Source organism: Homarus americanus, unplaced genomic scaffold (genome assembly GCF_018991925.1).
Source record: "Homarus americanus isolate GMGI-L3 unplaced genomic scaffold, GMGI_Hamer_2.0 scaffold16894, whole genome shotgun sequence".
Classification (NCBI taxonomy): domain Eukaryota; kingdom Metazoa; phylum Arthropoda; class Malacostraca; order Decapoda; family Nephropidae; genus Homarus; species Homarus americanus.
The window spans coordinates 1,638,832-1,654,041 of NW_024746541.1; the positions used below are offsets into that span (position 1 = coordinate 1,638,832).

At 40.9% G+C, this 15,210-nt stretch overlaps 1 protein-coding gene across 1 annotated transcript in view; it reads right to left on the reverse strand.

Moving 5' to 3' along the window:
- LOC121879328 (sodium-coupled monocarboxylate transporter 1-like) overlaps nucleotides 1–15,210 on the reverse strand; it is an 89,787-nt gene that overhangs the window by 22,526 nt on the left and 52,051 nt on the right. The window contains exon 7 of the mRNA XM_042385933.1: nucleotides 2,316–2,534. Within this exon, the coding sequence (XP_042241867.1) occupies nucleotides 2,316–2,534 (219 nt within the window). The remainder of the gene's footprint in view (nucleotides 1–2,315; nucleotides 2,535–15,210) is intronic.

A 15,210-nucleotide genomic window follows, 5' to 3' on the forward strand; every position in this document is an offset into this window, starting at 1 on the left:
AAAAGAAGAAGAGAAATTAAAGAATATCACTATCCGAAAAGAGGAGGTTCTTAAGAGGATAAATAAACTAAAGAAAACAAAATCCCCAGGGCCAGATGAAGTTTTCCCTCGAGTCTTGAAAGAGTGTAGGGAACAGATTAGCGGACCCCTCGTAAACTTATTTACAAAATCATTAGACACTGGAGTTGTGCCAGACTTGTGGAAACAGGCAAATGTAGTACCCATATTCAAAAAGGGAGACAGAGCATCAGTAGTGGGGAAATTTCTTGAATCAATTATAGCAGATAGCATCCGATCGCATCTAGAGAAAAGCAAATTAATCTACGACTCTCAACATGGGTTTACAAAGGGAAAATCTTTTCTAACAAATCTGCTAACGTTTTTTAGGAAAGTCTCCGAGGTAGTAGATAATGACGAAAATTACGATGTTATTTACTTAGACTTTAGCAAAGCATTTGACAGAGTACCGCATCAGAGGCTTCTGAGAAAAATTAAGGCTCATGGTATCGAGGGGAAAGTTTTAAATTGGATAAAATCATGGCTCACAGATAGAACGCAGAGGGTCAGCGTAGATGGTGTTAAATCTGAGTGGGGCCGTGTAACCAGTGGGGTTCCCCAGGGGTCAGTACTAGGCCCATTCTTGTTCATAATCTACATAAACGATCTAGATACTGGGATCAGCAGTGACATAAGCAAGTTTGCGGATGACACCAAAATAGGGCGGCAAATTAATTCAGGGCAGGATGCAAATGCATTACAGGAGGATCTAAATAAATTGCAGGGGTGGTCTGAAAAATGGCAAACGAAATTCAACACCAGCAAGTGCAGCGTACTTAATATTGGAAGAACAAATACTTATAATGTATACAGACTTAACAACATCAACCTAGAGAAGTCGACTTGTGAAAGAGACCTAGGGGTACTTGTAAGCCCGGACCTACGGCCTAGAAAACAGTGCGTTAATGTTCGAAATAAGGCAAACAGAGTATTGGGTTTTATATCTAGAAGTGTAAGTAACAAGAGTGCAGAGGTCTTATTGCAACTATATCTTGCGCTAGTCAGGCCACACCTCGATAATGCGGTTCAGTTCTGGTGCCCCTATTATAGAATGGATATAAATTCACTGGAGTCTGTGCAGCGAAGAATGACAAAAATGATTCCGGGACTTAGAAACCTTCCATATCAGGATAGGCTAAAGAAACTTAACTTGCATTCCCTAGAAAGACGAAGAGTGCGGGGAGATATGATAGTAGTATTTAAGTGGGTGAAAGGAATCAATAAAGGGGATATGGATAAAGTTCTTATAATATCCGAGCAGGATAGGACTCGGAGCAACGGATTCAAGTTGGATAAGTTTAGGTTTAGGAGGGAGATAGGAAGAAACTGGTTCACAAATAGGGTGGTGGACGAGTGGAACAAGCTTAGCAACTTTGTAGTAAGTGCGGGAACTCTGGAAAGTTTCAAAAGGAGGTAGATGGATTCATGGATGATAGAGAGTGGTAGTAACTCTCGACAGGAGCTGCCATGCACAGGCGGCCAACCGGCCTATTGCAGACTCCTTATTTTCTTATGTTCTTATGTTCTTATGAGTCTAACTTGTTTTGTTTTGATATTTACAGCTGTGGTCAAGCCAGTACTCATAAATGTCATCGTAATTTTTGTTATAAAAAAGATATCCTTAACACAAACTAAGCAATGGTCACGACACTCAACCCTCGATAAACCACCTTACAGGAGGCTTGTTAACTATCCTTCATATTAAGGGTTCCTCCAGCTACAGAATGAACAATTTACTACTCTACTAAACATACACTAGAAGTACCAGTCTATTTGCACTGATGAACTATCTACCTTCTTGACACAGAACATACTTAACAATGAAGCAGTTGAATTATAAGATCATGTGTCTTCTAATTTATTTTATTTGTCAGGTGATATTAGACAGAAGTTAATATTGTTTTGTACTAAACAAAAAGTTGAGAAATATGGGTATTGGGCGTGTCTTTAATAACGACTAATAGAATTTCTAGGAATTTAAGAATTTACCAATAAGTGTAAATATCCAACTATTGGATAAAACCTAATGGACTAACACAAAACCTTTTTCAATTTCACATCAGTATACAGTGTCTGGTCTTCAGTCAGGGGTACGATATTCAAAATATGCTACAACAAAATTCTCTAAGCATTTATCAATTATTGTGAATAATAACTCTAAAAGGTTTCGTACTTCTTCAATAAATTAGACAACACATATCTACTTTTAACTGTAAATATTTCTTAATTGACAAATTACTTTAAATAAGAAGACATACCTGAGAACACCGCTATATATGGAGGCCACATAGATCCCAGCCATTCCAATCAAGTGACTCAACTTGTCAGTCACCAAGAATGGCAGAATCTGGTCAGGTTTTTCGATCTTACCGGAGGTGAGTGGATCACAATCAGTGTAGACAGCGAAAGCAACAAGTCCCGAGAAGAAGTACAATGTTGATAATACGATTATCCCCAGAATGAAGAATGCGACCAATCTGACAACAAAAATGATGGTTGTTATTAATGAAACTTACCTAATACATCATATGAAGCATTACAATGGAGATCGTTTATGACTAATGTCAAATTTATAATGCATTTTTTCTAGAATGCCCTCTCTCCCGACTATATTACGGCCTCTCTACCCACTGTATTATGGCTTCTCTACCCACTATATTATGGCTTCTCTACCCACTGTATTATGGCCTCTCTCCCCACTATATTATGGCCTCTCTACCCACTATATTATGGCCTCTCTACCCACTGTATTATGGCCTCTCTACCCACTGTATTATGGCCTGTGTACCCACTATATTACGGCCTCTCTACCCACTGTATTATGGCTTCTCTACCCACTGTATTATGGCCTCTCTCCCCACTATATTATGGCCTCTCTACCCACTATATTATGGCCTCTCTACTGCCACTTTTATTAGCTCTCTCTACCCACTATATTATGGCCTCTCTCCCACTATTATGGCCTCTCTACCATTATGGCCTCTCTACCCACTATATTATGGCCTCTCTACCCACTGTATTATGGCTTCTCTACCCACTATATTATGGCCTCTCTACCCACTATATTATGGCCTCTCTACCCACTGTATTATGGCCTCTCTACCCACTATATTATGGCCTCTCTACCCACTATATTATGGCCTCTCTACCCACTATATTATGGCCTCTCTACCCACTATATTATGGCCTCTCTACCCACTATATTATGGCTTCTCTACCCACTATATTATGGCCTCTCTACCCACTATATAATGGCTTGGGCTAAATGAAAATAGATGTTTGATCCCTTCACTGCATGTGGTGGTTCATAAATTATATCAAGATTGGAATTTTAGTTCTCCTTATTTATAAATACTGTACACACGGAACCAATGGTTTGTAGAGGACCTTAAATGACTACTACTGTTTCTGTGGTGTGTCCCGAGTCCTAGACGTGTTTGTGTCAAGACACAGGGCCATTAGATGACATGTCCAGTACCTGTCCAGTTTAACGCTCACTCAGCTTAGCCAGCTGCACACACATCAATACTTATTAACCATTCAGGACTTTTTATGCTAAATTATCCATTGAATTAAGAAGCATTAACAATTAATTATATTTTAATTTGAGAAACAGTAATGAATACCACCAGAGAAAGTTCCGATTACAACCGGTTATTTTACTGAAGTTCCGGACGTATTTATTTTTTTTATTTTTTTTTACGGGGATAAGCCCACCCAAGCATATGTAACTGACCCAGATCGGGGCCCGGGGCGAAAATGTAGTACTACTACTACTACTAGTACTAGTACTACTTTTTTTTCAACATGGCCTCCAGCCTCCCCCAATAGCCACACCTTCGCCGCCATTTTATTACCTGCTACTGCTACTACTACTACTACTACGTGGCCTCCAGCCTCCCCCAATAGCCACACCTTTGCCACCATTTATTTACCTTAATATTAAATATCCTAATACATAAGAAGCTATCCTATCTGTGTTGAGTTAGTTGAGCCGCAGATCTATGCGGCATTCAGTGACTGTAGCCTCATAGTCAATATCTGCAGCAGTTGTCGGAGTAGGGGCGGAAGCTCTCGTTCCCCTGAGGCAGAGCAAAGCCGACCGAAGGAGAGAGAAGGACAGTCGACATCTCATCCAGGCTGTAACATAACTTCTGGGCTGCTGCTTCTGTTCGGAGATCAGCTCCGCGAGTCTGGCGTAGAAACATCTTGCACTTGGGCCCATCCCACCCGAGGTTGTGAACACTAGAGGAGTGAAGCTGCCTTGATCAACATTTTGTATTCTCTCCCCGTATGCCCTTCTCTTGTCGTTCTCGTTCCTCCTATGCGCAGCATCGAGAGCTAGGTTACGGTGACAAACGGCCATGGGATCAAAAATCCTGATGTCGAAGAAAGCTCGCTGTCCCCGCGTCCAGAATCCTCGAGCACTGACGTCCACACGGGCTTCGTTAGAAGTGTTTGAAGTCCTATGTTGGAAGATCTCGCCATCCAGTGGAAGGAGGGTCGGTTCTACCATGACGTCCCGGCAGATTTCCTTCAACATATTTGCTGTGAGATCCCTTACCTCGTCATGCCTCATGCATATGAAGCCCCCCTTCTTGCAGACCATGGCGTGATCGCCATCATAGGGAGAGCCACACACGCATTGGGAGGGCAAACCATCTACTGGCCAACCGTACCTTAGAGCAATGGCATCTGTAAATTCTTGTTTGTTAAGGCTGAAACCATTTGCCCTTATCGGTAACGTAGTTAACCAGTTCGAGGCGCCCACCTCCTGCGCTATAGCAACTTTTTTTGTCAAATTTTCTGGAACCAGCAGCAATAGTTGCTGCAACATGTCATTTTGGCAGTGCTGCCGATCTGTTGTAATGGACCTACGGATCTTATTAACTTCGCTGGTGTCCACTTCCCCTGTTGCATTCTGGGCTATTATGTGGTCAGTGAGGGCTGCCGTGAGCTTAAGTGAATTTTGATGTTCAGAGTCAGCAATCTCCTCTGGATTAGTTAGTCCCATCCCTCCCAGTCTTGGTGGAAGTGCAAGAAGTGTTCTTTCTGCTCGGGTTAAGTCAGGGTGTTTCACTAGTTTGGGAATGAACTTGACACTGATTGCTTCTTCCAAAGGGTGGAGGAGGGGTCCGATCTCAGGGATGGTACGCATCAGGTAGTTCCAACGATGCTTGACTCCATGGGTGAATGCTGCAAAGGCCGCATGTGGCTCTGTGTTAGCGATCTCCGATAGAGCTTGGATTTCGCTAACCCACTCATTCACCTTTCCCGATACGTACTGGGTCTTGAAGTCCGTAGTGCCAATCACTGCGCCTAGATGTCTTTGGCCGTCCTTAGTTATTTTGACCTCACTTTCGCCGAAAACCTCCAAAGCCCGATCATAATGATCTGGCTTCACGATGAGGAAGGATTTACTGGCGTTTGGGTGGTACCCTATTTGTGGACCTCGCGATGTTACCAGGTCCCACCACTTTTTGATGTCCTCCACTTTTCCTGCTCCTGTGAGGTCATCAGCATATGCCACTTGTTTGACCCCAGTTGTTTCAAACTTTATTTCTTGTTGGAGCACTGATAGGCCTATTGCATACATTGCCATTGCAACGGGGTCCCCCTGTGTTGTTCCCTCAGTCGACTGCAGGATGGTATCACCTCGTAGAGCCTTGTTGTTTACTATGTAGAGGTCTGATGGATTCCTATACGAATTTTCAACATACATCGCAAAGCTAGGACACTTGATCTTGATGTTGTGCAGTGCAGCCTTGCGGTTAAGTATGTTGAATGCGTTTGAAGCATCCACCAGGAGAACGGCCTCACAATCACGCTGCTCGAATATCAATCTCATGGCGTGAATGGCCGCCTCCCCACCAGCCTGGTGGCCAGCACACACTTGTAAGTTCCCTGCTGCTGCCCTGACATCGTCCTTTACCACCTCCATTATGCACTTTCCGATAATCCGCCTCAGCACTTCCCCCACCCCTATAGGTCTACATCCTGGTTTCTTTTCCAGAGGAATAAGGCGGCAGGCCGTCAGGGCCTGGAGATGATGGCAGCAAGAGGATGCAAGCTTTCTTGCAAGGGCGGCAATGGCAGTGCAGAGATCGCTTGCTACAGGGCCAAACTTGTTTGTGCTGAGGATGACTCTCCAACCGTTTGCATCCAGACCTGAAGGGCCGGCTCCTCCACGAGTCTTCAGTGCCTTTTTCCACACCATCTCTCCTGTTATTTTCTCGAACAGGACAGCATTTGGTGGGATATAGTCACCATGGAGCCTGATGCCTTCAACTTCACTTGCAGGGGGATGTTTCTCTTTCAGTAGGTTTAAAGTCGCTCTGTTTATTGGCATCACCCCACCGGAAGATTCCTGAGTGAGAGATCTTACCGCGAGAGACACTTTTCCCACACGCATTTTGTTTCCAAATTTTCTTGCCACGTCATCGGTGTTTTGCTTTCCGTCACCCGTAGATTTTAGTCTCTCCTGCAGTGTTCTTGCTTCACATAGGAGATCATCTAGGGCCCCAGTCCGCCACATTGTCGATCTTCTCTTCATTGCTGCCACATTTTCTTTGTGCTTAGCCTTTGTGTGTGTCCTCTGACAAAATAGATGTGGTATTATTGCCAGTATTTGAAGAGCTAGGGGGGCGAGGAAGCGGTCCTGAGTGTAATCGGTCATGAAGAAAGTCATCTCCCGAATCATTTCTTTGGTGGCCGCACACTTGGGTGGTTCAAATAAGTTACCGGGCGACCACTTGACAATTTCTGAGTAGGTTTCTTTGACCCATACGCCTGCATTTTCCATCGACATGCCTTTCCACTGATGCGGCAGTCTCTCATTCTCCACCTGGACACCTGCTACTGAGGGAGCAGCATTTATTAGTACTACATTTTCGGGTTGAGTAGACTCACTGCTATCATTTGGGATATCATCGGGTGGTTGGGTCCCGGCGATATCCACTGTGGCCGCCTGTGTCGGCTCCCTGCCACGTGGGTTCCGACACTGGTCTAGCTTCCTGCAATCCACACATGATCGATTGTTTCTCGCACAAAGACAGTTTGTGCAGTTTTGGTTCGGGCTAGCACAGACGCAGCAAAGAATGTTACCAGGCATAGTGACCAGCACCTTGGGCGACAGATACTTCCGCCTCCGACCTCTGCTATTGGGCCCATACGGACGAAGAAACTAGATCTTATGCGTATGAGGCACAGAGGTGACGGCCTGGCCTGTGGTGTCCGTTTAGTAAGGGCATACGCTCGCGTGTGGTTGTGTCGGGCACCCCCCATGTGGACGATAATCCACACATGAGAATAATCCACTGGGAGCAAGAATTGTCACACCTAACACTTGATTATGTCACTTTGGTAGAGATAGCCACCATTTCTATGGTCTCGCTGATGTAACATTAGTTATATATACTCACTTGGTCAGCCGACACTACATGGAGTGGCCGTTACTTGAGGCGACGAAAGCGCGAGGCACTTGGCCCCATAGGGGCGAGAGTCGCGATGCCACCCTTGCTAGGGTAGGCCTATCGACACACTGGCACTGACACTTGGCAACTCCAGCCACCCACCATTCAAACACTCACAGGCTTACTTGAAGATCGCCGGTGAACACGAGCAATATTTGCGTTTAATGTCGTAAGGAATGAGAAGAGCCGTCGGCGATGATGCTCAAGGTGACATCCAACGTTCATCGACACACTGTGAAATTCTCGCTCCCACAAACTGAGTATATCCCCACCAATAACACTTCAGAGGCTTGATGGCGAGTAATGGATCGTGACTCGCTTGTCCCTCCCTCCCCCTTCTCTACTACTACTTTTTTATTTTAAGTTAACATGGCCTCCAGCCTCCCCCAATAGTCACACCTTCGTCGCTATTTTATTACCTTAATAATAAATATCCTAATACATAAGTAGTTATCCTATCTGTGTTGAATTAGTTGAGCTGCAGATCTATGCGGCATTCAGTGACTGTTGCCTCATAGTCAATATTAGCACCAGTTGTCGGCATTGGGGCAGAAGCTCTCGTTCCCCTGAAGCAGAGCAAAGCCGACCGAAGAAGAGAGAAAGACAGTCGACATCTCATCCAGGCTGTAACATAACTTCTGGGCTGCTGCTTCTGTTCTGAGATCACCTCCGCGAGTCTGGCGTAGAAACATCTTGCAGTTGGTCCCATCCCACCAGAGTTTGTGAACACTAGAGGATGAAGCTGCCTTGATCAACGTTTTGAATTCTCTCCCATATGTCCTTATCTTGTCGTTCTCGTTCCTCCTGTGTGCAGCATCGAGCGCTAGGTTACAGTGACATGCGGCCATGGGATAAAAAATCCTGATGTCGAAGAAAGCTCGCTGTCCCTGCGTCCAGAATCCTCGAGCACTGACTTCAACACGGGCTTCGTTAGATTTGTTTGAAGTCCTATGTTGGAAAATCTCACCATCCTGGATACTAAAAGCAGTCCAAGACTCTGTTATATATCACACAAAGCCTGTTCAACGAGCTTATGGCGCAGTGAACCTCTAATGGGGGACTACCCGTATCACGTAGGTGGTCGGAGTAACGTTTTACCAAATCCTGGTGGTCCAGCGGTTAGCGTTCCCCGGTCACAGTCATGGGCTCGTGGGCCGTGGGTTCGAATCCTGGCGGGTTGAGGTGTTGATTGTATGTAGAAGTCTGCGTGTTTATTGGGCTAATGAAATATATATGGATCCTCGTGTTTCGAAGCTGGATTTGGTAAAACGTTACTCTGACCACGTACGTGATACGGGTAGTCCCCATTAGAGGTTCACGGTGTAGGTTATGCATCTAAGCTACTGTGCCGAGTAGCAACCTTGTAAATAAGCTACTGTGCCGAGTAGCATTTATATATATAATTACGTGGCAACACTGCACTCTTTATGTGGCAACATTGCCCCGAGGCTGCCATATGGCAAGGCACCCTCAGTCTAACTGTGTGAGCCGTGCATGGCACACGCGAGTCACCACTTGTATTTCTCTCATCCATAATAAACGGACTTCAGTGTTACACGGTGTTTCCCTACCCATCACTGCATTCTTCAGGGAACACTTGTAACCACCACACGGCGCCATAAGCTTGTTGAACAGGCTTTGTGTGAAATATAACAGAGTCTAGGACTGCTTTTAGTATCCTGGTGGTCCAGGGGTTAGCGTTCCCCGGTGACAGTCATGGGCTCGTGGGCCGTGGGTTCGAATCCTGGCGGGTTGAGGTGTTGATTTTATATATACATATATATATGTATATATATATATATATATATGTATACTTCATTTTTAGTCCATATAACACGCGGACTTTGAACATATAATCAACGACCTCACCAGCAAGGAATCGAACCCTCGACCTACTGGGTGTGACTAGGGAACGCTTACCGGCTAGGCCACAAGGACACTAAAAGCAGTTCTAGACTCTGTTATATTTCACACAAAGCCTGTTCAACGAGCTGATGGTCGTTGATTATATATATGTATATATATATATTCATATATATATATATATATATATATATATATATTCATATATATATATATATATATATATATATATATATATATATATATATATATATATATATATATATATATATATATATATATATATATATATATATATATATATATATATATATATATATATATATATATATATATATATATATATATATATATATATATATATATATATATATATATATATATATATATATATATATATATATATATATATCTTGATAAAATCACAAGAGAAAAGGGAAACAACGGAGCACCTTAGCTTTCGTCTTTATTCAAGACATCTTCAGACATCTTCTGAAGATGTCTGAAGATGTCTTGAATAAAGACGAAAGCTAAGGTGCTCCGTTGTTTCCCTTTTCCCGTGTGATTTTATCAAGATTTATCTTATCCACGTTTTCATTGTGGATCTACATGATATATATATATATATATATATATATATATATATATATATATATATATATATATATATATATATATATATATATATATATATATATATATATATATATATATATATATATATATATATATATATATATATATATATATATGTAATATTCAGAAACTTTTGTGTAATATCAAACGTCGCGCCATTGGAGATGCTGAGTTCAAGGTCGTCTGAGGGAAGACCGCGCTCCCGCTACATGCGAGAATTTGTGGAACTAGGCCTATACGATATTGAATGTAGTTTTCCGAATTAATAATGATGCGATTCATGAAGTTAAGGGACTATTATTGAATTTGAAATTATTATAGATCGTTTACCAGTCTGAAGAATGTTACGGGTGTCCCAAGAAAGTTATTAGTTAGGTAGAAAATATGTCACTAGGCCTAAGCTAACGCCTTGAGAGGACACAAGGCTCGCTAGTCCTCACTCACGCGTCCGTCCACAGAAATAGTCACGTGGCCTAGTCACCTGTGTTGCGCTATTGCAGTATACCAAGTAAGTCTCATTCGATCTCAAATAGGGGTTAGATAGGGCAGTGATAGAGTTATCAAGAGCTAACAGTGAGTTAATTTCAGGGTTTCCGTCAGAACCCACTTGACTGCAAGAATGATGACTGCGAGAGATTGACTGCCGTTTGAGACTGCCGTTGATGATTGAGGATTTGCGATTGTCGCCATTGGACCGATCAGTGTAGGCCTGTCACTGTTTAGCGGGGTATCAAAGGATCTCTTGAGTGAATCTAGCCGTCTGGGTGCCCAGCTGACGACGGGACGAGCGTTGGGGTCATCAGCTCTCCTCTACCTCGGCTCACAATACCACATATCTCAAGCAGCTTAGTGAAACCTTTTTGCTAACGGGAAGCTAAAGCTTCTCTCAACTGTACAAGGTCTGATTGGCTCACTCCCTTCCGCTTCATGGATGTACTGGGAGTAAAGTGAAGCCAGCTGAGTGATACAGGGTCGCACACTGGGGCCAAGAGTCAGTGGAGTTTAGAGGTACACTTTCCAAGGTGGAGAAAGGCTGATTTGGGCCTTAAACTACGGGTGCCTGTTGGTTGTGCCTTAAGCGACTACGGAGTGCAGGTGGAATCTGTGTGTGTGTTAGGTTAGGCAGCATGGTTCACGGGTATTGGTGGACTCAGTAACTTTTTAATAATAGTGACAATATTTTTGTGTGTAATTAATACTATTTTTCAGTTACTTATGTATGCTGTGTGCATTTAATATTTCTTTATAATCTCAATCTCGGGTATAACCTTTGTTCCCCAGAGTAGTGTTTAAGTTAGGTTAGGAGGTGTGTATCTGTTGGGGTAATATAATTTTGTTGAGCGCCCTGAAGGCCTATTCCGGGTGGAGTTAATAAGTTCTGATTTTTATACCATTTTCTCAGTGCTGGATATAATTTTGGTGAGTGCCCTTAAGGCCTATTCATTGTAGAGTTATTAATTTCTTATTTTTTTAATACCATTTTCTCGGTGATTGATATTTTGTTGAAAGCCCTCAAGGCCTGGTTCATGTGTGCAAGCAACATTTCTTAATACTTTAAACTTATTATCCTCTAATGAGGCATTGCCTGAGTTTCTAATAATTTCAACATCATGCATAACTTTTATTCCCCAGAGTATTATTTTAAGTTCAGGTTAAGAGGTGCGCATATTGGTGTACCATTATTTGATCGTGTCTGTAGTGTTGGAGGGAGTATAAGTGTAGATTTTACAGTGTGTCTCATTCATCCCAGTCACAGACGCTATCCTTCCACAGGTCACGGACAATTCATTTTGTTTAGTTAATTTAAGTGTTCTTGTGCTGGTTCGGGATTTCTCACTAAGGGGCGCTTCCACTGCAATAACCATCTAATAATCTTTAATAAACCCCAAGTCAAATGAGAAATTTAAAGTCCAATAAATTCCGACCAGTTACATATATATATATATATATATATATATATATATATATATATATATATATATATATATATATATATATATATATATATATATATATATATATATATATATATATATATATAATATATATATATATATATATATATATATATATATATATATATACACAATCATCACCTCAACCCGCCAGGATTCGAACCCCCGGCCCACAAGCCCATGACTGTGACCGGTACGAGTACGAAGTCTTTAGTTAAGAGGTGAAAGAAGATTATTAGGGGTTGAGGGGAAAAGTGGTGAAACTGAAATACAGCAGAAGTAGAAAGAATCTGGGCTCAACCAGATCGCTTCATCTTTCTTATTGGTGTTTTATCTTTGTTCTGCTCCCTTGGGTCGTCAGACCTTTGTATTAATATTGGTTTATTTATATAATGCTGCTTATTATTATTATTTTTATTATTGTTGGAGTTAGTGAGCCCGCCCAGGTCCTTGTGTAACTGGGAGGGTAGTCACATTTTTATATTTTTTTTTTTGAGGTGTTAGTTAAGTGTTAGTTGTGTTAGTCTAAAGGTACACTGTATGGAGAGGCCTGCCAGGTTCTTAGTGGAGCTGGTAGGTCACTCTCATCTTTATTCCTCTATTAATGTTTTATGTGTAAATGTGTATATTGGGGCAGGAGGTGGTTCAATTACTTCTTCCTAGCTGATGTAGCTGGGAGGGTAATCACATTATTATTATTATTATTATTTTTTTTTTTCGGAGTTAGTGAGCCCGCCCAGGTCCTTGTGTAGCTGGGAGGGTAGTCACATTTTTTTTTTTTGCTAAGATGTTAGTTCAATGTTAAATGTTAAATGTTAAATATTAGTTATGTTAGTCTAAAGGTACACTGTATGGAGAGGCCTGCCAGGTTCTTAGTGGAGCTGGTAGGTCACTCTCATCTTTTATTCTCTCTATTAATGTTTTATATGTATATTGGGGCAGGAGATGGTTCAATTACTTTCTTCCTGGCTGATTTAAACCAACTGTGTTCTTGGAATTCTTCGTTGTCTATATTATTTATCCAGTTTTGATATGTTTCTGTGTTAAGTTCAGTCACTTTTTTCCAAATATTTACAGCTTTGTTGTGTATATCTACATTGATTGCTAAGAGATTTGCTCTCTTGTGTAGCTGTTCATTATTGATGTGGTCTGTATATTTTATGTTATATATAAATCTAAGGGCTATATTTTGTACTGTTTGTAACCTTTTAATGCACGTTTTACTAAGGGTGTTCAATGGGATGGATGGGTAGTCCATAATTGATTTGACAAGGGCAATATATATCTTTCTCTTGTTATTAATGCTAAGGTTCTTAAAGCGTTTTATTTTTGATAATCTTATTCTTGCCTGTCGTTCTTTATCTTTTAAGTATGTTATATATCCTCTTTTTGTTAGTTTTAATCCAAGCATCCTGCCTTCAGTGTCGTATGGGTATAGTTCCTGGTCGACTATTACTGGACTTGTTTTAATCTTGGCTATTGGTATTATCTTGAATTTGTTCTTATTTGTCCTGATTTTCCATTTTTTCTCAAAATCATTTATGTTTTTTATCGCTCTTACCGTGTAGAGTGCCATAAATTGGGTTGATTTTCCTGGGTATGATACTATTTGAGTAATATCATCAGCAAACATTACATATTCGCTAAAGGGGGTAGGTTGAGGTGTGTCTGAAGTATAAATTGTATATAGTGTTGGAGAAAGGCATCCTCCTTGAGGTACTCCACTCTCAAGATTAAACATAGTTCCCAAAAAGTTTCCAATTTGAATTTGTGCTCTCCTACCATCTAAATAGTTACACAATATTCTTAGAAAGTATTCATTAAGTCCCAGTTTTAATATTTTATATTTTAAGCCTAAATGCCAAACCTTATCAAAGGCCTTAGAAACATCCCTTAAAATTATATTGATCTGGTTACCCTTGCTTTTTTCTATTGCAATTATTTCCGTTATTATAGCTATTGCAGTTAGGGTATTTCTATTGGGCATAAATCCATGTTGTCTGTTGTTAGTTTTCCCATGTTGTGTTAAAAAGGCTATAAGTCTTGTATTTAAAATTTTTTCCAATAGTTTCCCAGTAATTTCTAATAAAGATATTGGCCTGTAGTTTAATATTTCCTTATTGTCCTTACCCTCCTTCGGAATAAATATCATTTTAGCATATTTTAGTTTGTCTGGAAAGTAACCAGTTATTAAGCATGCGTTATAAATGTTTAATAGTGTATTTAAAATGTTTTCAGGTAGATTCATGATCATATTTCGTGTAATACCTGTGAGCCCAGGGGCTTTTTCCTTAAACTTCCTCAGACAGTGCATCATTTCTCCCATGGTTATTATTTGATTATTAGGTAATAAGTTATAGTCTATATATTGCCTTGGGGTGATTCTATGTATATGTCTTCCCATTTCTTCTTCTATCCTTTCTTCGTGTTCACTATCAAAATCTTCATTTTCCTCATCTGATATTTTAAAAACTTTTACCCATTCCCTTTTGAATGCTGACTCTTGTTCATTTTCCTCGTACAATTTTGTTCCATTTTGGTCTTTAATGTATGGTGTTTTTTGCTTGTTGTGCCCCATCATCTTGTTTATGGAAGTCCAAAATGTTTTTGTGTCTTTAGTCATGTCATGTAGTGCTATCTGTGTCGTATATAGCCATCTGTTACTGCCGTGCCTTTCCATATACCTGTTTATTTCATTGTAATAGGTCTGGATTAATTTAACTTCTTCTGATAGTCTGTTGTTGGGTAATGTTCTAAAGTGTGAAGTAGGAGTGTGTTTGGTTATAGATGTTTTTATTGCTGAGTGCAGTCTGTCCATTTCTGAGTCTATATCTTCTGTTGTTTTCCCTTGTAGGTTAATCGAGTGGTGATTACCTAAGTCGTCTTTGAAGCTGTCCCAGTCTGTTTTACTCATTTTCAGTCTCTTTTTTATTGGTATCTGTATGGGGCTTGTTGACAGTGTTAGTATAATTGGCAGATGGTCACTGCCTGTAAGAGGTCCCTGTATTATATGGTAATTGAAAAAGGCTTTGTTGTTGGTAAAAATTTTGTCAGGTGTCGATTGTGTATTGTGATTTCTCCAGGTTGGAAAGTTAGGACCCAGATGGTTGATTTTCCCTAAATTTATTAATTGATTAAGGGCGTTTCCCACGACGTTATTATTTGTATTGTCAAAGATCCTATGTCTGGCGTTAAAGTCTCCTAAGATGTACATCGGATGACTATTG